This window comes from Haliotis cracherodii, unplaced genomic scaffold (genome assembly GCF_022045235.1).
Source record: "Haliotis cracherodii isolate W230 unplaced genomic scaffold, xgHalCrac1.p SCAF_32, whole genome shotgun sequence".
NCBI classification, from domain to species: domain Eukaryota; kingdom Metazoa; phylum Mollusca; class Gastropoda; order Lepetellida; family Haliotidae; genus Haliotis; species Haliotis cracherodii.
Window position 1 is genome coordinate 300,872 of NW_027266289.1, and position 26,538 is coordinate 327,409.

Sequence of the window (26,538 nt, forward strand, 5' to 3'; positions counted from 1 at the left end):
GACGGCTACCTCACTGATGCCCACACGGACAACAGCTACCTCACTGACGCCCACACAGACAACAGCCGGCTCACTGACGCTCACATTGATAACAGCCACCTCACTGACGCCCACACAGACAACAGCCACCTCACTTACAATAGCCACCTTACTGACGCCCACATTGACAACAACCATCTCACTTTCACCCACACAGACAACAGCCACCTCACTGACGCCCACACTGACAACAGCCACCTCACCGACGCGGACACAGACGACGGCTACCTCACTGATGCCCACACGGACAACAGCTACCTCACTGACGCCCACACAGACAACAGCCGGCTCACTGACGCTCACATTGATAACAGCCACCTCACTGACGCCCACACAGACAACAGCCACCTCACTGACAATAGCCACCTTACTGACGCCCACATTGACAACAACCATCTCACTTTCACCCACACAGACAACAGCCACCTCACTGACGCCCACACAGACAAAACCCACCTCACTGACGCCCACACTGACAACAACCACCTTACTGACGCCCACATTGACAACAACCATCTCACTTTCACCCACACAGACAAGAACCACCTCACTGACGCCCACACTGACAACAGGTAGCTCACTGACGCCCACACAGACAACAGCCACCTCACTCACGCCCACGTTGATAACAGCCACCTCACTGACGCCCACACATACAACAGCCACCTCATTGACAATAGCCACCTCACTGACGCCCACACAGACAACAGCCACCTCACTGACGCCAACACTGACAACAGCTACCTCACTGACGCCCACACTGACAACAGCCACCTCACTGACGCCAACACTGATAATAACCACCTCACTGACGCCCACACAGACAACAGCTACCTCACTGACGCCCACACAGATAACAGCCAGCTCACTGACGCCCACAAAGACAACAACCACCTCACTCTCGCCCACACTGACAATAACATCTCACCGACGCCCACACAGACAACAGCCACCTCATTCACGCCCACACTGACGATCACATCTCTCTGACGCCCACACAGACAACAGCTATCTCACTGACGCCCACACAGACAACAGCTACCTCACTGACGCCCACACAGACAACAGCCACCTCACTGACGCCCACACAGACAACAGCCACCTCACTGACGCCCACAAAGACAACAGCCACCTCATTCACGCCCACACTGACGATCACATCTCACTGACGCCCACACAGACAACAGCTATCTCACTCACGTCCACACTGACAATAACATCCCACTGACGCCCACACAGACAACAGACACCTCGCTGACGCTAACACTGACAACAGCCACCTCACTGACGCCAACACAGACAACAGCCACCTCACTGACGCCAACACAGACAACTGCCAGCTCACAGACACCCCCGCTTATAACAGCTACCTGACTGACGCCCACACTGACAGCAGCAATCTGAATGAATCTCACACTGCCAGCAGTCACCTCATTGACGTCTACACCGACATAGTCCTTAAGGAATCCTTAGGCCTCTTCTTCTCAGCTGTGGTATTCGCGGACACGAGACAGTAAAGGTGAGGACGAGTTTTCAGTTTTCGACGAGTTTGGCTCAGTATCACATTATGACGACAGTTTTTTATCTTACAAACGCCAATACCCATATGTTACAAAATCATTCCAAAACAACAGTATAAGTACAATGCTGTTCAGAACTAGCTTTAGTTTTTAAATTTTCTGAAACAGTCATTGTAATAGATTCAAGGGTCATTGAACTTACCCACGGACAGTGAGAAAGTTACAGACAGAATACTTACTCAGTGTGTTTATTGTTTCTTGTCAATTTAAAATAATTCCTTATTTCGAATATACCTGTTTATGAATGTAATGCTGTTATTCATGTATTGAAGGTGTCTGTGATGCCATCTTTATTTGTTGTTTTGAGCATCAGCATGATAGAAACTATTAACGCCAATGTAATAGTTCCTTTGTAAACGTCTTGTAAACATTACCATATGCTAAGTGTAACATACCCGTGCTCGTGGGTTTCACCGAAGTGGTAAACGTCTGAGACCTGAATCACTTCGGGCGTTCCTCCCACATTAAGCTGACACGCCGCGATATAACTGAAATACTGTCAAAAGCGGAGTTAAACCCGACTCACTCACTCACTCACTGTAATTTACAGAACATCAACATCGTCCTTTCATCTTAAACCTGTGCGATGTGGCCTAGATGGTTCAGCGCTCTCTCGAAACTCTTCAGCCTTCGTTTCCGAGTACCATCGTGGCACAATGTCTGATACTAGGATGCTATTCAAATCTGCATAAACATGATTACTCAATAAAACTTATGTGTACAGTAAAATTTTATGATTTTAAAGCAGATGCGGGGACAAAAAAAGTTCAATATTAGTAAACCTGTCAAAGTATGTATGCCACATTTGAAGTTATTAAATTACACGTTATGAGGTTCTTATAATATTTATCTTAGTGGGTCACCAAATGCATAGCTTAATAAGTGTTCTACAAAAGACTATTTCAAAATGAAATGGATGAGCAAGAAAGCCAATAGATCATCTTAGTGTCGCTTCAATTGGAGTTCTATGACTATGAGTTTGTCAAATCACCTTGATGAGCGATACGACAGGGGCGTGAGTCCATGAAACTATGTACTAGATTGAATTGTAACGATATTGGTAACATAGCAATATCGGCAATATAACAATGTTGGTAATATAACGATACTTGTAATGAAACGATATTAGAAATATAACGATATTGGTAACATAACGATATTGGTGATATAACGATATTGGTAATATAACGATATTGGTAATATAACGATATTGGGAATATAACAATATTGGAAATATAATGATATCGGGAATATAACGAAATTGGTAATATCACAATATTGGTAATATACGGATTTTGGTAAGATAACGATATTGCGATGCAGTTATGCAAAAAAGGGATATTTTGATGTAACAGAGCAGTATTGAGGTGCTACAGAGTGTAGTTCTGATGTAAGAGAATCATATTACGACTTAAGTGAGTAATATTCCGATGGAATAGAACTAAGGACGGTACTTCGGCAATAATGAAACGCATAATAATTATATTACGATGTAATAGAACCATATCACAATGAAATAGAGCGATTCTTCGATGAATTGTATCGACAGAGCGATATCACTGTCTTGTACAGTACGGTTGTTAGGAACCCTGATTGTAGTGTTCTGAGACTGATGTGAATGAGTGAGTGAGTAATTTGAACGCCGTCTGGACCAGTACTCCAGTTAATCACGGCGACCACGGTTAATGTTGGAAGAAAGCCCGAAGTGATGCAGGTCTCAGACGTTTCCCACTTTAGTGAAACCCATGAGCACGGGTGTCGTGCTGACAAATAAACATATAATCGGGGTAAAGCAGGGTGCAGACACAAAGTATAGATATCTGGTTTGCCCAAGGGAGAGACTAGTATTACTCAATTGAGTATATCTACATATTTCATTAATTGAAGCTTACTATTGCTAATTTATAATAAATGTGCATTTGATAGGTGGAAGAGGCGAAATTATATCAACTATTTAGAACTGAATGGCTCTTACACTATGTGTGCGGTAAATGCATAGAGAATCTCACCCGAGTGTCTTTTGATATCAAATATATAAGAAAAAACGTGGGTGCGATTTTATTTATCACCCATCATTATTTTTCCAACTTGCTTTCAGCTAGAAGACAGCGATAAGCAGTGTATTAGTGTAAAAGAAATACTGCTAACAGCTTCAGTAGCAGAGCCATTAGTGATGTCATTTGATTGTGACGTCATGGTAACCGATGATGTCACAATCGTCTTCAAAGCATTTTGATGTATTACATTACAATGTAGATATGGCTTGACCTCACCCAGTCCATGTATCCTGGAAGTCAGGCGATATCTCCTGTGGGAGCCAGTTTTCAATTTAATTTAGCGTTACATAGAGATATTAGATTAGTCAGTATGTAGTGACACTGTACATGTCATATTGCTTTACACTTGTCATGTTAACAGTAGAATTGCGTGTGTGCGTGTGGATACGTCTGTGTGGGTGTGTGTGTGTGTGGATACGTCTGTGTGGGTGTTTGTGTGTGTGGATACGTCTGTGTGTGTGTGTGTGTGTGTGTGTGTGTGGGTGTTTGTGTGTGTGGATACGTGTGTGTGTGGGTGTGTGGGTGTGTGGGTGTGTGGGTATTTGTGTGTGTGGATACGTCTGTGTGGGTGTTTGTGTGTGTGGATACGTCTGTGTGTGTGGGTGTGGGTGTGGGTGTGGGTGTGGGTGTGTGTGTGTGGGGGGGAGTGTTTGTGTGTGTGGATACGTGTGTGTGTGTGTGGGGGGGGGGGGGGGGGGTGGGTGTGGGTGTTTGTGTGTGTGGATACGTCTGTGTGGGTGTTTGTGTGTGTGGGTGTTTGTGTGTGTGGATACGTCTGTGTGGGTGTTTGTGTGTGTGTGTGTGGATACGTCTGTGTGTGTGTGTGTGTGTGTGTGTGTGTGTGTGGATACGTCTGTGTGGGTGTTTGTGTGTGTGGATATGTCTGTGTGTGTGTGTGTGTGTGTATACAATCATAGTACATATATATACCTGTAACATGTAATACAGAACAATGTATATAGTAATTGCCTTATATCACTTGTTACGTGTGTTGCCGTAGAATGATTTTGAGTGTTCTTATGTGTTTAGACCCGTGAAGATTCCGGGGTAGAATAGGTCTTCAGCAACCAATGCTTGCCGTAAAAGGTGACTATGCTTGTCGTAAAAGGCGACTAACAGGGTCGGGTGGTCAGGCTCGCTGACTTGTGTTGATGCATGTCATCTATTTGATTATGAAACATGAACACTGATAGTGTTGCTATACGCGACTTTACATCAGCTATACATACAACGTTGCTGCACAATAGATGCTTGTCTTTTCTTGTTCTAAGAGTCAACAAAATGCATGCGTAAGTGCGTGTGTGCGCTGTTATGGGTAATGTAGTGAAACGCACTCGTTGATGGATACAGTATATTTATTTACTTAGCTGTTTTTGTCAATTCTGTGAAACTGCTTGACAGATGCATATTGTTTATTAACTTTGTCACTACGGGTATAATTCTTGAAACTGCTTGTTAGATGCGTTTTTTATTGACCGTTATAACGGTGTAATTGATTGAAACTGCTTACTAGATACATTATGTGTATTAGCTTTGTTATAACTGTGTAATTGATTGAAACTGCTTACTAGATACATTGTCCTATTAGCTTTGTTATAACGGTGTAATTGATTGAAACTGCTTACTAGATACATTACGTGTTTTCACTTTGTTATAACTGTGTAATTGATTGAAACTGCTTACTAGATACATTGTCCTATTAGCTTTGTTATAACGGTGTAATTGATTGAAACTGCTTACTAGATACATTACGTGTTTTCACTTTGTTATAACTGTGTAATTGATTGAAACTGCTTACTAGATACATTGTCCTATTAGCTTTGTTATAACGGTGTAATTGATTGAAACTGCTTACTAGATACATTACGTGTTTTCACTTTGTTATAACTGTGTAATTGATTGAAACTGCTTACTAGATACATTGTCCTATTAGCTTTGTTATAACGGTGTAATTGATTGAAACTGCTTACTAAACACATTATGTGTATTCACTTTGTTATAACTGTGTAATTGATTGAAACTGCTTACTAGATACATTGTCCTATTAGCTTTGTTATAACGGTGTAATTGATTGAAACTGCTTACTAAACACATTGTGTGTATTCACTTTGTTATAACTGTGTAATTGATTGAAACTGCTTACTAGATACATTGTCCTATTAGCTTTGTTATAACGGTGTAATTGATTGAAACTGCTTACTAGATACATTACGTGTTTTCACTTTGTTATAACTGTGTAATTGATTGAAACTGCTTACTAGATACATTGTCCTATTAGCTTTGTTATAACGGTGTAATTGATTGAAACTGCTTACTATATACATTACGTGTTTTCACTTTGTTATAACTGAGTAATTGATTGAAACTGCTTACTAAACACATTATGTGTATTCACTTTGTTATAACTGTGTAATTGATTGAAACTGCTTACTAGATACATTGTCCTATTAGCTTTGTTATAACGGTGTAATTGATTGAAACTGCTTACTAAACACATTGTGTGTATTCACTTTGTTATAACTGTGTAATTGATTGAAACTGCTTACTAGATACATTGGCCTATTAGCTGTGTTATAACGGAGTAATTGATTGAAACTGCTTAATAGATACATTATTTCGTATTCACTTTGTTATAACTGTGTAATTGATTGAAACTGCTTACTAGATACATTGTCCTATTAGCTTTGTTATAACGGTGTAATTGATTGAAACTGCTTACTAGATACATTATGTGTATTCACTTTGTTATAACTGTGTAATTGATTGAAACTGCTTACTAGATACATTGTCCTATTAGCTTTGTTATAACGGTGTAATTGATTGAAACTGCTTACTAGATACATTACGTGTTTTCACTTTGTTATAACTGTGTAATTGATTGAAACTGCTTACTAGATACATTGTCCTATTAGCTTTGTTATAACGGTGTAATTGATTGAAACTGCTTACTAGATACATTACGTGTTTTCACTTTGTTATAACTGTGTAATTGATTGAAACTGCTTACTAGATACATTGTCCTATTAGCTTTGTTATAACGGTGTAATTGATTGAAACTGCTTACTAGATACATTACGTGTTTTCACTTTGTTATAACTGTGTAATTGATTGAAACTGCTTACTAGATACATTGTCCTATTAGCTTTGTTATAACGGTGTAATTGATTGAAACTGCTTACTAGATACATTACGTGTTTTCACTTTGTTATAACTGTGTAATTGATTGAAACTGCTTACTAGATACATTGTCCTATTAGCTTTGTTATAACTGTGTAATTGATTGAAACTGCTTACTAGATACATTACGTGTTTTCACTTTGTTATAACTGTGTAATTGATTGAAACTGCTAATAGGTACATTGTCCTATTAGCTGTGTTATAACGGAGTAATTGATTGAAACTGCTTAATAGATACATTATTTCGTATTCACTTTGTTATAACTGTGTAATTGATTGAAACTGCTTACTAGATACATTGTCCTATTAGCTTTGTTATAACGGTGTAATTGATTGAAACTGCTTACTAAACACATTGTGTGTATTCACTTTGTTATAACTGTGTAATTGATTGAAACTGCTTACTAGATACATTGTCCTATTAGCTGTGTTATAACTGTGTAATTGATTGAAACTGCTTACTAAACACATTATGTGTATTCACTTTGTTATAACTGTGTAATTGATTGAAACTGCTTACTAGATACATTGTCCTATTAGCTTTGTTATAACGGTGTAATTGATTGAAACTGCTTACTAAACACATTATGTGTATTCACTTTGTTATAACTGTGTAATTGATTGAAACTGCTTACTAGATACATTGTCCTATTAGCTTTGTTATAACGGTGTAATTGATTGAAACTGCTTACTAAACACATTATGTGTATTCACTTTGTTATAACTGTGTAATTGATTGAAACTGCTTACTAGATACATTATGTGTATTCACTTTGTTATAACGGTGTAATTGATTGAAACTGCTTACTAAACACATTGTGTGTATTCACTTTGTTATAACTGTGTAATTGATTGAAACTGCTTACTAGATACATTGTCCTATTAGCTTTGTTATAACGGTGTAATTGATTGAAACTGCTTACTAGATACATTATGTGTATTCACTTTGTTATAACTGTGTAATTGATTGAAACTGCTTACTAGATACATTGTCCTATTAGCTGTGTTATAACGGAGTAATTGATTGAAACTGCTTAATAGATACATTATTTCGTATTCACTTTGTTATAACTGTGTAATTGACTCAAACTGCTCAATAGATACATCATGTGTATTTATTTTGTAATTATTGTAGTTAAATTAAATGGAGTGAATTGGTGTGTATGAACACTGAGAGTGTGACACAGCTGAAAGATCACTTATGTACACTGTTTATGGTAATTGTGCTGTTGTGTACATGGAATATTGTTTCAGAGGTTTGTCAAGGAGATACATTGCTGCTTGTCACCTTGAACGTCACAACGAAAGCATACGTTTGAGGATCAGTTAATGAACACTTGCCTGAGGATCACATACTGTATAACATTCACATGCATTTGTCTTTATTGTCTGTCCCAGAGTGCATTAAACTATTCATGGAAAAGCCGTTTTAAAAAGACAGATCTTCTTTCTTTGGCTGTAAAACGAATGTTCGCGGATCTCCCCGTTATTTATGTCCTCCATGATCGTATTAGGGTCGATCGTAAGTTTTCTTTATTACATTTTCAGATCAGTTAACATGAAAAGTTAATGTTAAATGCTGAAGATGCCATCAAAATGCAGATTAACATATGACCAAACGTTCATTTTCATCAAGAAGTAATATTTAAATGGGAAGTGGTGAAACATTATGACTTGGAACAATGAAGAAGGAACATTTAATATCCGTTGCCCTTTGTAATCAACAATTCGTCGTTTGAATTATACTCAATAATTGAACAGTTTCAACAATTATCGTCCCAACATGATGCCGAAAAAAATAGCTATAACAATTGTTTTAACGTTAATTGTTCAGTCTTAATCACTATATTTAATATTTAGACCGCAAAACCTATTACCGATGAAAAAAATAGAGCTTGGAAGAGGCAAACCAACTAAAACAATATGAAGCATAATGCAAAGACTCATCTAACGTTCAGTCTCCAGGAATATTCAACACGAATACCTGTTCTTGTTGGGCAGTCCTGCTGTTAACCTGCTTTTTCAGGACCCCAAAGATCTTGAGTATTTCCATGTGTGTTGATTAATATTCTCTATTGTTCATGACAAGTATACTGATGATGTTCTGATGGACACTTATTCTACGTGTTATTATTGCAGACAGTGTGCATACAACATACCACGTGGGAAATACGCTGAAGAGTCTCCAAACCACGTGACACATACCTGACGTGATACACTCAAGCTGGCCCATAGGAAAGGTACATATACGTATAATGTTGCTTGAAATATTCAAGATCTTTCTATGCAACAGCGTCAAAGACATCCTCAACAGCAACAGCAGCAACAGTAGCAACATCAACGTCCCTGGTGTGTACTGTGTGGGGACTAACTGCAAGAAGATGTTGGTGTGTCAGTCTTCTGACTACCGTCACGTAGACCAGATATGTACAGCAATAATGAAGAAGGGTAAGACAGTTTGAACGTACACCTTCGGAAGGAACTGCATACAACATGTATATATATATATATATATATATATATATATATATATATATATATATATATATATATATATATATGTGTGTGTGTGTGTGTGTGTGTGTGTGTGTGTGTGTGTGTCAGATTAACGAGACTTGACTGTATATCTATCTATCTATCTATCTATATTGTCCGATTCTTGGACCTACCACTCCTTGGTCAACAATGCCACGCCTAACTCAAATTCAGAGAAACCAGGCTATAGAACGTTTGGAAGCTGGAGGGTCTGTCCAAGATGTTGCCCGTCATTTCAACGTTAACATAACCACAATTTACCGTCTCCTGCATCGATACAATGCTACACAGACCACAGATGACCTTCCTCGGAGCGGTCGTCCTAGGGTGTCCATCCCTCGACAAGATCGGCAGATTACCCGTCAACACCAGCAACATCCGTTCCTAACTGCAAGTGAAAGTGCTCGACAGACCGTTGGAACACATAATCGACACATGAGCCGGGACACTGTGATCCGACGTCTCCGTTCCAACAACCTCAGATGTGGCCGACAAGCACGTCGTCCTGTTCTCCAACCACGGCATCGACAAGCACGACTTCAGTGGGCACAGGGCCATCGCAATTGGCGTCATCGTGAGTGGAGGCGTGTCATCTTCTCTGATGAAAGTCGCTTTTGTGTCTCCCATGCAGACAGAAGAGTCAGAATTTGGCTGCGTCGAGGTGATCGTTTCGCTGACAGAAACGTTGTGGAAAGAGATCCATGGGGTGGACCTAGCCTCATGATATGGGCAGGGATTGGACTTAATGCGAGACTTGGATCCATGTGCTTTCTTAAAGTGGGTCAAGGTCGGGGACATGGCGTCACTGCTCAGCGGTATATCGACCAAGTGATCAGACCTCACGTTGTTCCATTTTTCGCACAACATCAACAACACATTTTCCAGCAGGACAACGCTAGTCGCCATGTTGCCAGAGCTACCATGGCCTTTCTGCAACAACACAACATCTGTGTTCTACCGTGGACAGCCCTCAGCCCTGATCTGAACCCCATCAAACACTTGTGGGATGAGGTTTAAAGGCGTCTGCACAATGTGCGCCCAGTCCCTACAACTGCCGATGAACGAAGCAAAGCTCTGGATGTGTGCAGGAGGATCCCTAGGGCCTTCACAAATCGTCTAAACCACTAAATGTACAGGAAATATGTGGCAGTGATCAATACTAATGGTGGTCACACCAGGTATTGACTGTCATTTTGGGTATTGACCCGAAACTGTGTAAACCCTTAACATTTGAGTGAGTTGAGGTGAGGTGAAATGTTGTTTAACGTCGCGTCCAAGATTATTGCTGCTTGTAATAGTCCGGACTGATGCCGATTTATAGTGCTAGCACACTGAGATACCATGCCACAGCCTAACATGAATACCCCACTCAGTATACTGACTCCGAGCCGACCAGTCCTTGTTTTAGCCCCTTAATGCCGAGCGCCAGAGAGGGTAACAACAAGTACCATCTTTTAACGTCTTTTGGTATCACGCGGCTGGGGATCGAGACCCGCACCTTCCGCTCTCCGGCAGGACGCTCTACCATTAGACCATGGAGACGGTCCCTTAACATTTGGAAAAAACACAAAAACAATTATGTCATCTACCTTTTAATCCATTAAACTGTCTTCAGTCAATTTGTTGTCAATCTTGCCCTAATAGAATTTCTTGTCTTTACTGTTGAAAATAAATAACATGTATACTGCATACTCGGCTTGTGTTTCTTTAGCGTGTGAGTATATATATATATATATATATATATATATATATATATATATATATATATATATATACTCACACGCATATATATATATATTCTCTTCAAAAGAAGAAACGCACCGGTGGTAGCTTGTACGCTTGTAGTTCATTGAACGCACAAAACGGTAACTAAATTGGATATATGTTAATGGAAAATTTTCGAGGCCTGATATTCGACAAACGGTGGGTCAAATTGTCGATATGCAATGTCTTAAACGGCATTGTTTTCACGCTTGTTCAAAAATATCAAAATAAAGCAAAATGCACGTGCAAGTAACTTGTGTATAAAGGCAAGCATAAGCCAATAATTTGTCATTCAATTGTCAACATTTTTCAAGTTAAAATGCTGATGCTCACCTCTGCCGATCGAAACATCGCCATAGGACGTATACAAAGAGGGGAATCAGTGTCTTCTGTTGCACGCCACTTCAACGTCCACTACAGCACCATTTACTGACTTTGTGACCGATACACACAGTTCAATTGCACTGCACCGGCCGACCAAGAGTTACCACCTCTGTACAGGATCGCTACACTGACTGTTCCACCTATGCCATGGCAATGCCACAGCTGCGAAGACTGCAGTACGCATCCCTGGTTTGAGGAGGATATCGCACCAGGCTGTCAGGAACCATCTTCGCGAGGCTGAAATCAGACCCGGAAGACCGGTTATCATCCCTGTTTTGCAACAGATCCATCGACAGCGACACTTGCGTTGGTACCATGCCTGACAGCCTTGGAATTTGAGAAACTGGAGACGAGTGTGGTTTAGCGATGCCGAAACATTGTGTACGTGAATTCGACAAATTTGGTGGCGGTAGTGTCTCCTACACCACGAGATATGACTTGGTTATGGTTCACGGAAATTTGACAGCAAATCAAATCAAATTCTTCGACCTCACCTTCTTCCCATCATTGACCACCAGAGGGCGCTCTGGCCGTCTAGATCTCCCGATTTCAACCCAATCGAACATCTCTGGGATGAACTCGATCGACTTGTACGTCAACGTCAGAACACGCCGCAGACTCTCCCACAACTGGTCAACGCGTTACACTCACAATGGCGCAGAATTCCGCAGGACACAATTCCTACACGTATGCAATCAGTGCCCAGGAGATGCAGAGCCGTGATTGCTGTCCGGGGTTGTCCTACGAGATAGTGAGCTCAGCGCAGCCTTGTGGCCTTATGTGACATGACAATGAACAGTTTTCAATGCCTTTGTACAACGACAACATGTGACTATTGAGCTCCAAACTTTCATATTTGTATCTATGATATTACATTAAATATAGCGACTTTATTAGGTACAGTAAATTTACTAATAATCTACCTGTGCAATTCTTTTTTGTATAAAAAAATTCAAAGTTATAAAAGAGCTGTGAGTTGGAACTATGGTTAAAATACGTGCTGATGTCAGAAATGTATTTCCATATGACATAGTATTGTATCAAGATCACGAGATGGATGGATGGATGGATGGATGGATGGATTTTGTATATAATCTGTTAACCAGTTTTGGAACGTAAAAACGCAGTTACCAATCTGCATGTTGCAACAACGTATTTTGAACTTGAGATAAGCTAGAAGTCTTCTACTTTGTAAATCGCAAGTTGAAACCAGTTTTGGATAATACAACTTCACCTCATGATGCTGCGGTGACCAGTGTAAACTGCCGTGCATGCTTTATGTTCAGTCACCTGCGATGAAGTAAGACGTCCTGTAAACTGCCGTGCATGCTTTATGTTCAGTCACCTGCGATGACGTAAGACGTCCTGTAAACTGCCATGCATGCTTTATGTTCAGTCACCTGCGATGAAGTAAGACGTCCTGTAAACTGCCGTGCATACTTTATGTTCAGTCACCTGCGATGAAGTAAGACGTCCTGTAAACTGCCATGCATGCTTTATGTTCAGTCACCTGCGATGAAGTAAGACGTCCTGTAAACTGCCGTGCATGCTTTATGATCAGTCACCTGCGATGAAGTAAGACGTCCTGTAAACTGCCGTGCATGCTTTATGTTCAGCCACCTGCGATGAAGTAAGACGTCCTGTAAACTGCCGTGCATGCTTTATGTTCAGTCACCTGCGATGAAGTAAGACGTCCTGTAAACTGCCATGCATGCTTTATGTTCAGTCACCTGCGATGAAGTAAGACGTCCTGTAAACTGCCATGCATGCTTTATGTTCAGTCACCTGCGATGAAGTAAGACGTCCTGTAAACTGCCGTGCATGCTTTATGTTCAGTCACCTGCGATGAAGTAAGACGTCCTGTAAACTGCCATGCATGCTTTATGTTCAGTCACCTGCGATGAAGTAAGACGTCCTGTAAACTACAAGAGTGTGTCCCACTCGAACAGACACTGTCCTGGACACTTCCATTGCCTCAGTGGAGCATCCTGGGACATAGTGAACGTCAAGTGCGTCCCACATGTCAGCTTCTACGGGAAGCCGTCATCAAACGTGGTGGGTGTTCTTCCAGCACTTCCAAAATCACATGATGCCTTTGAATAATGACGTTTTATATTAAACAAAATATAAAAGTGCATATACATACTTCACAGAAAAGAATATTGAAAGTGATATGTTTTTATAGTGAAGATTTAGCACACAATCTCATGATATACTTATTTTCCGACACTATTTTTATTCAGTATAATCCTGAATACTTTCTATCCATACACACATATTATTTCACTTAAATGCACGTTTTAGTGTGTAATAACGGCGACCTTAAGTAAAACTAACACTGACAACAACTTAAAGGACAATGTGAAGTATTCCGATATTTTAGACTTATACTCAATATGCAGTATGGACAGTATAGACCAAAATTCTTTTTCTATTCATTCCTGAAACTAACTTTTGTCAGGAACACATTAAAAAAACAGATATAATTTCAGATTGTCGAATAAGGTGATACTACCGTTTATTAACCATTCACTAGGAGTGTATGCTACTGTAGACGTACGTATTTACCTACAAGTGAAGCAGATTGTACACATGTTTAATTACCATACACTATGAGTGTATGCTGCTTAGGACGTTCGTATTTATATCTACATTTTGGGATATTGTACATATGTTTGATAAGTGTTGGATATTTATATATGTTGTAACATAAACTGTGAGTGTATGCTACTGTAGACGTACATATTGTACCTATAAGTGTTGGATACGATATATGTTGTAACATAAACTGTGAGTGTATGCTACTGTAGATGTACGTATTGCACCTATAAGTGTTGGATACGATATATGTTGTAACATAAACTGTGAGTGTATGCTACTGTAGATGTACGTATTGTACCTATTAGTGTTGGCTATTTATATATGTTGTAACATAAACTGTTAGTGTATCCAACTGTAGATGTACGTATTGTACCTATAAGTGTTGGCTATTTATATATGTTGTAACATAAACTGTGAGTGTATGCTACTGTAGATGTACGTATTTATATCTACATTTTGGGATATTGTACATATGTTTAATAAGTGTTGGATATTTAAATATGTTGTAACATAAACTGTGAGTGTATGCTACTGTAGATGTACGTATTGTACCTATAAGTGTTGGCTATTTATATATGTTGTAACATAAACTGTGAGTGTATGCCACTGTAGATGTACGTATTTATATCTACATTTTGGGATATTGTACATATGTTTAATAAGTGTTGGATATTTATATATGTTGTAACATAAACTGTGAGTGTATGCTACTGTAGACGTACGTATTGTACCTATAAGTGTTGGATATTTATATATGTTGTAACATAAACTGTGAGTGTATGCTACTGTAGACGTACGTATTGTACCTATAAGTGTTGGATACGATATATGTTGTAACATAAACTGCGAGTGTATGTTTTTGTATACTAATACTTCATTGTTCGCCTGTAATTGCAGTGTATGTATTGTTTTACCCCTAGTCCACTGGGACGCAACTCATCAACGATCTGGGATTTAATCTGAAACCTGGGATGACAGTGACGTGGGGACTAGCGGGAGGGATTCCACATCGCCCTCAAACGAAGTTAGTTCAAAGAAAAGTTGAATTGTTACAGCGACATCATCACTATCCGATATGTCCGATATGTCCGATGTGTCCGATGTGTCCGATGTGTCCGATATATCCGATATGTCCGATATGTCCGATATGTCCGATATGTCCGATATGTCCAATATGTCCGATATGTCCGATATGTCCGATATATCCGATATGTCCGATATATCCGATATGTCCGATATGTCCAATATGTCCGATATGTCCGATATGTCCGATATGTCCGATATATCCGATATGTCCGATATGTCCGATATGTCCGATGTGTCCGATGTGTCCGATATGTCCGATATGTCCGATATGTCCTATATGTCCGGTATATCCGATATATCCGATATGTCCGATATGTCCGATATGTCCGAGTCTGACGATTTCTAGTGTACAGCAGGGCAAAAGGATGGAGTAGGTACAGTGTTTGCTTGATACGCCACGAGTCTTGATTTCAATCCCCGAAGAACCTCCCTCAACGAGTCTCATAACCCCATCACACATTATTTATCTTATTGCTCCCACACATCGTCATGTTGTGTACTTGACCAGACATATCATTATGTATCTGTAACAAATACGATATACACATATACATTTTATATTTGTAACAAGTACGATACATACACACACAAATTACTCCCTTTACCACCTCATGTTGTGTACTTGACCAGACATATCATTATTTATCTGTAACATATACAATATCATATATACATATTATATGTGTAACACGTACGAGACATAAACACGCAAATTACTCCCTTTACCTCTTCACGTTGTGTACTTGACCAGACATATCATTATTTATATGTAACACATACGATATCATATATACATATTATATTTGTAACACGTACGATACATACACACGCAAATTACTCCCTTTACCTCGTCACGTTGTGTACTTGACCAGACATATCATTATTTATATGTAACACATACGATATCATATATACATATTATATTTGTAACACGTACGAGACATACACACGCAAATTACTCCCTTTACCTCGTCACGTTGTGTACTTGACCAGACATATCATTATTTATATGTAACATATACAATATCATATATACATATTATATTTGTAACACGTACGAGACATAAACACGCAAATTACTCCCTTTACCTCGTCACGTTGTGTACTTGACCAGACATATCATTATTTATATGTAACACATACGATATCATATATACATATTATATTTGTAACACGTACGAGACATACACACGCAAATTACTCCCTTTACCTCGTCACGTTGTGTACTTGACCAGACATATCATTATTTATATGTAACATATACAATATCATATATACATATTATATTTGTAACACGTACGAGACATACACACGCAAATTACTCCCTTTACCTCGTCACGTTGTGTACTTGACCAGACATATCATTATTTATATGTAACATATACAATATCATATATACATATTATATGTGTAACACGTACGATACATACACACGCAAATTACTCCCTTTACCTCGTCACGTTGTGTACTTGACCAGACATATCATTATTTATATGTAACATATACAATATCATATATACATATTATATTTGTAACACGTACGATACATACACACGCAAATTACTCCCTTTACCTCGTCACGTTGTGTACTTGACCAGACATATCATTATTTATATGTAACATATACAATATCATATATACATATTATATTTGTAACACGTACGATACATACACATACAAATTACTCCCTTTACCTCGTCACGTTGTGTACTTGACCAGACATATCATTATTGATATGTAACATATACAATATCATATATACATATTATATGTGTAACACGTACGAGACATACACACGCAAATTACTCCCTTTACCTCGTCACGTTGTGTACTTGACCAGACATATCATTATGTATATGTAACATATACAATATCATATATACATATTATATGTGTAACACGTACGATACATACACACGCAAATTACTCCCTTTACCTCGTCACGTTGTGTACTTGACCAGACATATCATTATTTATATGTAACACATACGATATCATATATACATATTATATGTGTAACACGTACGATACATACACATACAAATTACTCCCTTTACCTCGTCACGTTGTGTACTTGACCAGACATATCATTATTTATATGTAACACATACGATATCATATATACATATTATATTTGTAACACGTACGAGACATACACACGCAAATTACTCCCTTTACCTCGTCACGTTGTGTACTTGACCAGACATATCATTATTTATATGTAACATATACAATATCATATATACATATTATATGTGTAACACGTACGAGACATACACACGCAAATTACTCCCTTTACCTCGTCACGTTGTGTACTTGACCAGACATATCATTATTTATATGTAACACATACGATATCATATATACATATTATATGTGTAACACGTACGATACATACACATACAAATTACTCCCTTTACCTCGTCACGTTGTGTACTTGACCAGACATATCATTATTTATATGTAACACATACGATATCATATATACATATTATATTTGTAACACGTACGAGACATACACACGCAAATTACTCCCTTTACCTCGTCACGTTGTGTACTTGACCAGACATATCATTATTTATATGTAACACATACGATATCATATATACATATTATATGTGTAACACGTACGATACATACACACGCAAATTACTCCCTTTACCTCGTCACGTTGTGTACTTGACCAGACATATCATTATTTATATGTAACACATACGATATCATATATACATATTATATTTGTAACACGTACGAGACATACACACGCAAATTACTCCCTTTACCTCGTCACGTTGTGTACTTGACCAGACATATCATTATTTATATGTAACACATACGATATCATATATACATATTAAATGTGTAACACGTACGAGACATACACACGCAAATTACTCCCTTTACCTCGTCACGTTGTGTACTTGACCAGACATATCATTATTTATATGTAACACATACGATATCATATATACATATTATATGTGTAACACGTACGAGACATACACACGCAAATTACTCCCTTTACCTCGTCACGTTGTTACTTGACCAGACATATCATTATTTATATGTAACACATACGATATCATATATACATATTATATGTGTAACACGTACGATACATACACATACAAATTACTCCCTTTACCTCGTCACGTTGTGTACTTGACCAGACATATCATTATTTATATGTAACACATACGATATCATATATACATATTATATTTGTAACACGTACGAGACATACACACGCAAATTACTCCCTTTACCTCGTCACGTTGTGTACTTGACCAGACATATCATTATTTATATGTAACACATACGATATCATATATACATATTATATGTGTAACACGTACGATACATACACACGCAAATTACTCCCTTTACCTCGTCACGTTGTGTACTTGACCAGACATATCATTATTTATATGTAACACATACGATATCATATATACATATTATATTTGTAACACGTACGAGACATACACACGCAAATTACTCCCTTTACCTCGTCACGTTGTGTACTTGACCAGACATATCATTATTTATATGTAACACATACGATATCATATATACATATTATATGTGTAACACGTACGATACATACACATACAAATTACTCCCTTTACCTCGTCACGTTGTGTACTTGACCAGACATATCATTATTTATATGTAACACATACGATATCATATATACATATTATATGTGTAACACGTACGAAACATACACACGCAAATTACTCCCTTTACCTCGTCACGTTGTGTACTTGACCAGACATATCATTATTTATATGTAACACATACGATATCATATATACATATTATATGTGTAACACGTACGAGACATACACACGCAAATTACTCCCTTTACCTCGTCACGTTGTGTACTTGACCAGACATATCATTATTTATATGTAACACATACGATATCATATATACATATTATATGTGTAACACGTACGATACATACACATACAAATTACTCCCTTTACCTCGTCACGTTGTGTACTTGACCAGACATATCATTATTTATATGTAACACATACGATATCATATATACATATTATATGTGTAACACGTACGATACATACACACGCAAATTACTCCCTTTACCTCGTCACGTTGTGTACTTGACCAGACATATCATTATTTATATGTAACACATACGATATCATATATACATATTATATGTGTAACACGTACGAGACATACACACGCAAATTACAATACACTTACCCCTTTACCACGTATGTTGTGTACTTGTCCAGACATATTATTTATCTTCAGATATATACTTTATTAAATATAGTGTTCATGTATATGTGCACCTACTCTTGATAAATACACACATAATGGCAATTATCTCTATACAATACAATAGAAAAGTAGGATAATTGTCCATGTTAGGGAATACATGCGCAAGTTGAATGACAAGATGTACAAGTGTCATTCCGTATGTTTACAAAGATCAGCGAAACAGTCGCGGGTGCGGCCATTAAGTACGGGGCGCTACCCGCGGCTGTTTCGTTGTTCGCTATGCAGAGTTCTCCCCCATACGCGTGTCAGTATCCTCTGACGTCGACTTCAAATTTGCCCTGATTATGATTCTTGGTTTGTCGCTGAATGCCTGTGGCCGTAGGCCTCATGAAAGTGGTAAACGGCTGAGAACCTGGTAAACGCATAAAGTCACAATTCTATATCACAATATTAGATAGCTACGCGATAACACCAAAAAGAACAATGAAGAACGAAGCATGGTTCATTTCACGATAAAACCGTGTTCTGGTATGACGTCATTTCTAGAGAGTCGAACATGCGCTCGCAACTTGATGACGTGATAACTCCGTTGTTTTTAGGAGTGAAGTGTCTGTTGACTTGTTCCCCATAGATGTGGCTGGACAGCGCAGATGCACGCAATGGCCGAACGACCGCACCCAAAGGTGGGAGAGATATGACAATCCGTATTGGGGGAAATGGTGCAGATAATCTCGGTGTACATTGGGCGACTACCAGAGTTAACTTCCCAGTACATAACATGGAGTTGTCCGACATTGCTAAGGTCGGTTTCAGTTCTGGGAGACATCATTATTTACACACGCACGGGTACATGTACATCTGACAGCTTGGACAACTTATTGACATCCTTGGAAAGGCTGCACCGAATGTTGCTATCGTGCCCGTACACAGTGCAGTGTTTTATCGTACGATAAACAACTCCCACCCGTCGCGTTTTTTCTTAACTGAGGTGAGGTGAAATTGGGTTTAACGTCGCGTCCAAGATTATTGCACTTATATAGCGACGTGCATGTACGTGTGTGTGTGTGGCTGCTTGTACTAGTCCGGACTGATGCCGATTTATAGTGCTAGCTCACTGAGATACAATGCCGCAGTTTAACATGAATACCCCACTCAGACACAGTATACTGACTCCGAGCCGACCAGTCCTTGTTTTAGCCCCTTAATGTCGAGCGCTAGACAGTGTAACAACAAGTACCATCTTTTAAAGTCTTTTGGTATGACGCGGCCGGGGATCGAACCCCGGACCTTCCGCTCTCCGGGCGGACGCTCTACCACAAGACCAAGGTGGCTTCTTAATTTAACTGACACGATATGTAATAACTGAAAAAGTTTTCAACCGCCGTTAGCCCAGCCCCTTCACTCACTGTCCCACTTACAGAGTTGGACAGCACAGTTATATCAGATGTGTTTCTGTAAGCAAAACCATATGCGTGATAAAAAGATGGCGATTCCTCACACCTATCGGGTCTGTTTACAGGGAGCTATAACATCCACAACATACGAGGCACACATTTAAACGTTATACACTACATCTGAACTTGCTTTTTCAGAAGCCAAATATTCCTTCAGTGCCAAGACCTCTATCCCCGTGTCTACATGGCATCATTCAGATTGTGGCTACGCAAACCTAAGGTAATATTCAACACCCTGATCCATGGTTCTGGATATGGTCGTCAAGAATCGTCTTCAGGGTGGCGCCCAAACGACTATGACCACTTCATAATTGACGTCCATGTCGGCATCGGCGTATTTCAGGTAAATGGTGTAGAGTGCGTGAGTGTGTACATGAGTGACGTATTTCACTATAATTATCTTCCCACTCTTAACCGCAGACAGAGACGTTAAACAGTGTACCCATACCCGAAAATATCAACTAGATTCGGGAAACAAAGTAGACAACCACTTATAGATAAGCAAAACGCAGTAAATCAGTTTCCAAATTTCTAATTCCTGCCATAAACAGAGTCTTTTGTACGATTACAACTATATAACGAGCCTGTGTTTATGAATCAGTATGGAATAGTAATGACAACAGGCGTTGTCTGACCAGATTAGCGAATCCTGTCCTACCACTGACACCCGCACAAACACATTCAACAACAAATTCTCCATCATACTGCAATAGCGACGTTTCGTAACAGATCCTGACAGTGTAACTGTATAACGATCAATACCGGAACTGCCCGAACCTTGTTGCCTACCTTGTCAAAACCTAAACAAGGCCATTGGACCAATAAGTTCAAATACAGTTGTTGGTACCTGAGTACCTGAACTACAAGTAAAATGTATCGCCTCATCTATGTCTTATTTAGATCTTTGCATAAAGATTCAGAGTGACGAAACATTCTCCAAAAGACTGTATGACAAGAGGGGTGATTTCAACTTTCCAGTAGTCAACCTTCCCTTCATGTTGAGCAACATTCCAGAAACTGTAGCCTTTGGTGTTTACATTTCACAACTTTTGAGACATAATCGAGAATGCCCTGTCCACCATGATTGTAAAAATGGGCATACGACTCGAGAGTCTTTGAAGAAGGTTACAGTATTCAAGGCATCAAAAGCGCTTTCTTATCTTATTTTGTGGAGGCCATTTCAAAATGTGACGCATCAGTGACAAATATGGTGTCTGATGCATTCCATCCAACCATCTGTTCATCCATCCATGCATCCATCAATCCATTCGTCAATCCATCCATACATCTGTTCATCCATCCATCCATCCATCATCCATCCATTCGTCCGTCCATCCGTTCATCCATCAATTCATCCATGCATTCGTCCATCGATCCATTCGTCCATACATCCATTCGTCCATCCATCCGTTCATCAATCCATCCATACATCCATTCGTCCATCCATCCATTCGTTTGTCCATCCGTCCATCAATCTATCCATCCATCTATTCGTCCATCCATCCATTCGTCCATACATCCATTCGTCCATCCATCCGTTCATCCATCCATCCATCCATGCATTCGTCCATCGATCCATTCGTCCATCGATCAATTCGTCCATTCATCCATTCATACATCCATCTGTTCATGCATCCATCTGTTCATCCATCCATCTGTTCATGCATTCATCCGTCCATCAATCCGATCATCCATCCATCCATCCATCCATATATCTTTCATCCATCATCCATCCATCCATTCGTCCATCATTCATCTGTCATCCATCCATCCGTTCATCCGTCCGTCCGTCCGTCCGTCCGTCCATCCATCCATCCATCCATCCATCCATCCATCCATCCATCCATCCGTTCCTCATCCATCCATTTGTCCATCCATTCGTCTATCCATCCGTTCATCGATCCATCCATCCATCCATCCATCCATTCATCCATTCATCCATCTGTTCATCCATCCATCTGTTCATCCATCCATCCATCTATCCGTCCGTCTGTCCGTCTGTCCATTCATCCGACCATCCATCCATCCGTTCATCCATCCATCCGTTCATCCATCCATCCATTCGTCCATCCATTCTTCTATCCGTCCATTCGTCCATCCATCCGTTTATCCCTCCATCCATCAATCAATTCATCCATCCATCCATTCCTCCATTCCTCCATTCGTCCATCCTTCAATCCATGTTTCTGTCTATGGTACTAGTGGAACACTGGGCTTTGTTTTTGTTCATTTTAATGTATCATGCGGTTGTTGTAACAGACACAGGTTTAAATATCTTGCGTTATATCTATCTGTACTTTTGTTCATCGCAACATGTCTGTACCCGAGTATAATGATTCTGAAAACATTAGCATGGAGTAAATGAATCTGCTTACAGAGCAAGGCAACTTTTATGTGAACTTTATTGTGTTGTGCAGACATACCTCGACGGTTCCCTTCTGATGGTCAACAACATGCGAGTCCCCTTCACAGAAGTGAGATATGCTGGAGTAAACGGGATCACTGCCTGGCATAAGCTTCAGGTGGGCTTCAACAAGTGCTGATTGTCGATGAACGTTTAATATCGCTTGGCCATCGAGACGAAGTGTTCTACAAATATTCCATATCCTGACTTTGTCAAGTGTCGATTATCGAGTTACGTCCGTGGATGTGACCACGCTAGTTAACGTCGAGGGTAATTCTTTTCATCATATAGACCTACATTTGATACACAGTCAACGCTGAGAAATATATAGTGATTATTATACAAGCATGTGTTTGATACTGATTTTACGAAACGAGTGTCAGAATTATTGTATTTCCGGAGCGAGGGCGATGGCAAAGCACAATTTCTTGCATCAGTGTCGTAAAATAAGCATGACAAACACGTGAGTTTAATAATTTCTATATCAGTCATTATCTATAAATCCTTTCAAGCTGTCCTTTAAAGACATGCGCAGATCACTACCGTGACAAAAGCCTCATAAAACCACGTTTAGTAAACACCAAGAGGTACGTTAAGTGGGAGCTCCTTCATCATACAAGCTGAGCTGCAAACAGTGTCTAAATTATGGAATGATTTAAGAATCAGTCAAATGCAAAAGCTCAGTGACTTCACGTTTTCGTTGATGAATGTTATTGTTTCAACACGAATAGTGATGTGCTTGGCGACATTCTAGGTGGCTCTTCTGTAAATTTTTCAACACGTTTTATGATAGACATTAGGATGACATTTCCAAACTTGAAGTAAGACGAGTTCTATGGATGAACAACTTCTTTATTACAATCAGCACTAATTGTAATAAAGAAGTTGTTCATCCATAGAACTGCACTAATTGTAATAAAGAAGTTGTTCATCCATAGAACTCGTCTTACTTCATCACACCAACTTCTAAATGCCAATCAAAGAAGTTATTTCCAAACTTGATGCATCAGTGACAAGAATGATGTCCGATCCATATTTTTATTTCGACCATCTGTTTCCGTGGTGTGTTTTTCATGTGAACAATTGACTTGACTTGTTTATGACCTGTGCCATTGGTATCATCACTATTTGATAGTGATTCTTAAACATATGGTAGTAACTATGTGTCACATCGAATGTCTGTGTGTTTTATTGTTTATATGATGTGTTGAAGACATGTAAGACAAACATATTACTTAACGATATTGTGTCTAACTTTAAACGTGATCTCCTTCAACATGAGATGTATGTTCAAACAGTATTTGTTGTAGTTTCAGATTTTGTCTGACTTCAAATGTCTATATTGTATTCATTGAATTATTAGTATATACTTCTTGATTGTGTTGTTTTATATTCAAAAAACGCATCTGCTTGTTTGAGCTCATGTGATCATACCCAAGCTAGACGTTACACGCGATAGACGGTGGCGCGACATGTACCTATGCATTACATCTAGGGCATATATTAGCATTCAATGACAATGTTTTTTTAGAAGATATAATAGGTGTGAATAGGGAGCAGATGTTAGGAATAGAAGCCTTTGTAAGACGGTTACGGTTACGGTTACGGTTAGCGGTGGAGGCTTAGCCAAAGGAACCCAAACAGTCAACATCTCTGTGTACTGAGGCAGTTTGTAGGTTCGAGCCCTATGGCCCCAGTTGTTAAGTTCAAGTCGAACATTAAGGTTTTTCTGCATGTCGTTGTAGGATAAATGGTATCTGACAGACACTCGTGTTGTAATCTCTATCTCACGACCGAGCAGTGCTCAACGAGAAAGACCGCAGACCAAACAGAAAGTCTGATACACACACTACAATTGCGCTAACTGGTTGTACGTGTATTGGAACAGTCTATCTCACTGAAGAATATTGCGAAATGCGAAAGTGTTGTTTGATGAGCAACCTATACAATATGGCAAGACCTATATATCGTCATGCAAGGGGTTATTCATCACATTCAGCTTCAGAAACTTACTGACAGAAACGGAACTATATAAAAGCCGTATCATGCTAAATATATACATCACCTTATCTCATCATCTCGTTAACCGTGAAGATCCGGTTTTGAGTATGTCTCCTCAAAAACATATTTACCTTAAAAGGAGACTGCGCTTGTCGTAAGAGGCGACTAACGGGATCGAGTGGTCAGGCTCGCTCACTACCTTGATGCATGTCATCGTATCCCAATTGCGTGAATCGATGCCCATGATTTCACTCACTGCATTGTCTGGTCCAAACTCGATTATTTACAGACCGCCGTTAATTAACTGGAATATCGCTGAGTGTGGCGTTTAACAACGAACAAACAAGCAAAAAGCACGACCATCAACACCAATAGAGTGAGAACAGTTTGTACATATAAGATCCTGTCCACATCGAACTGATGTCACTTTCTTCACTACTGCCAGACGAGACAGGGCTATTCCTGATTCAATCACTCTTCCCATCGGAATACCTAACGACCCATGAAGATTCGGGATAGTACAGGTCTCCAGCAACCCATGTTTGCCATGAAAGGCGACTGTGCTTGTTGCAAGAACCGACAAACAGGATCAGGTGGTCAGGCTCGGTCATCATGTCCCAATTGCGTGGATTGATGCTTATGGCATAAATTATTGGCATGTCTTGTCCAGACTCGATAATTTACAGACCGCCGGCTCAAGGCTGGAATATTGCAGAGTCGGCGTTACTAGAGAGTAAAAGAAACAAATGAAACGAACAATGATCACCCCACCAGCGCTAACAGGTCGTTTCCTCAAAAGAAGTGTGCATAAAATCTTTGATAGCGGTCCAGGTAACATGATTTATGTCAAATTGCATATACAGGTCAGAATTTATATAAAAAACTCGTGTGAACAGATTCATATGGACGTTCTCTACTTGCTTTGCGAAATTTCGATCCAGGGAGAGAGACACCTTTGTCTCACCTTACAAGCCAACAGTTTAAAACTATCATCAATGTTTTGCATAATGTTTTGATTGGAGACATACCACAAAAGGAGAGTGTTAAAAAGAGATTACAACGTTACAGCCATGTCATTATTTTAATGTCAAGCTAACCTGTGTTAGGAGGCCCCTCATATCGCATGATTATATCCTAAAACAGTGCAGTACTGCTATGCCTTGCTACATTCTAAAAGACAGCCACAACGCAGAAGACTA

At 39.3% G+C, this 26,538-nt stretch overlaps 2 protein-coding genes across 2 annotated transcripts; both read left to right on the forward strand.

The window, feature by feature from the left end:
- The first annotated feature begins 16 nt into the window (after positions 1-16).
- On the forward strand, positions 17-1,012 carry LOC139477233 (uncharacterized). Its single transcript, XM_071259788.1, has one exon. It carries the CDS (start codon positions 17-19, stop codon positions 1,010-1,012), a length of 996 nt encoding a protein of 331 aa, XP_071115889.1.
- An 8,096-nt stretch (positions 1,013-9,108) lies between these two features.
- On the forward strand, positions 9,109-23,477 carry LOC139477287 (uncharacterized). The gene is made up of 5 exons (XM_071259841.1): positions 9,109-9,301; positions 13,428-13,591; positions 15,058-15,161; positions 21,073-21,277; positions 23,352-23,477. Exons 1-5 carry the CDS (start codon positions 9,109-9,111, stop codon positions 23,475-23,477), a joined length of 792 nt encoding a protein of 263 aa, XP_071115942.1.
- The last annotated feature ends 3,061 nt before the right edge of the window (positions 23,478-26,538 follow it).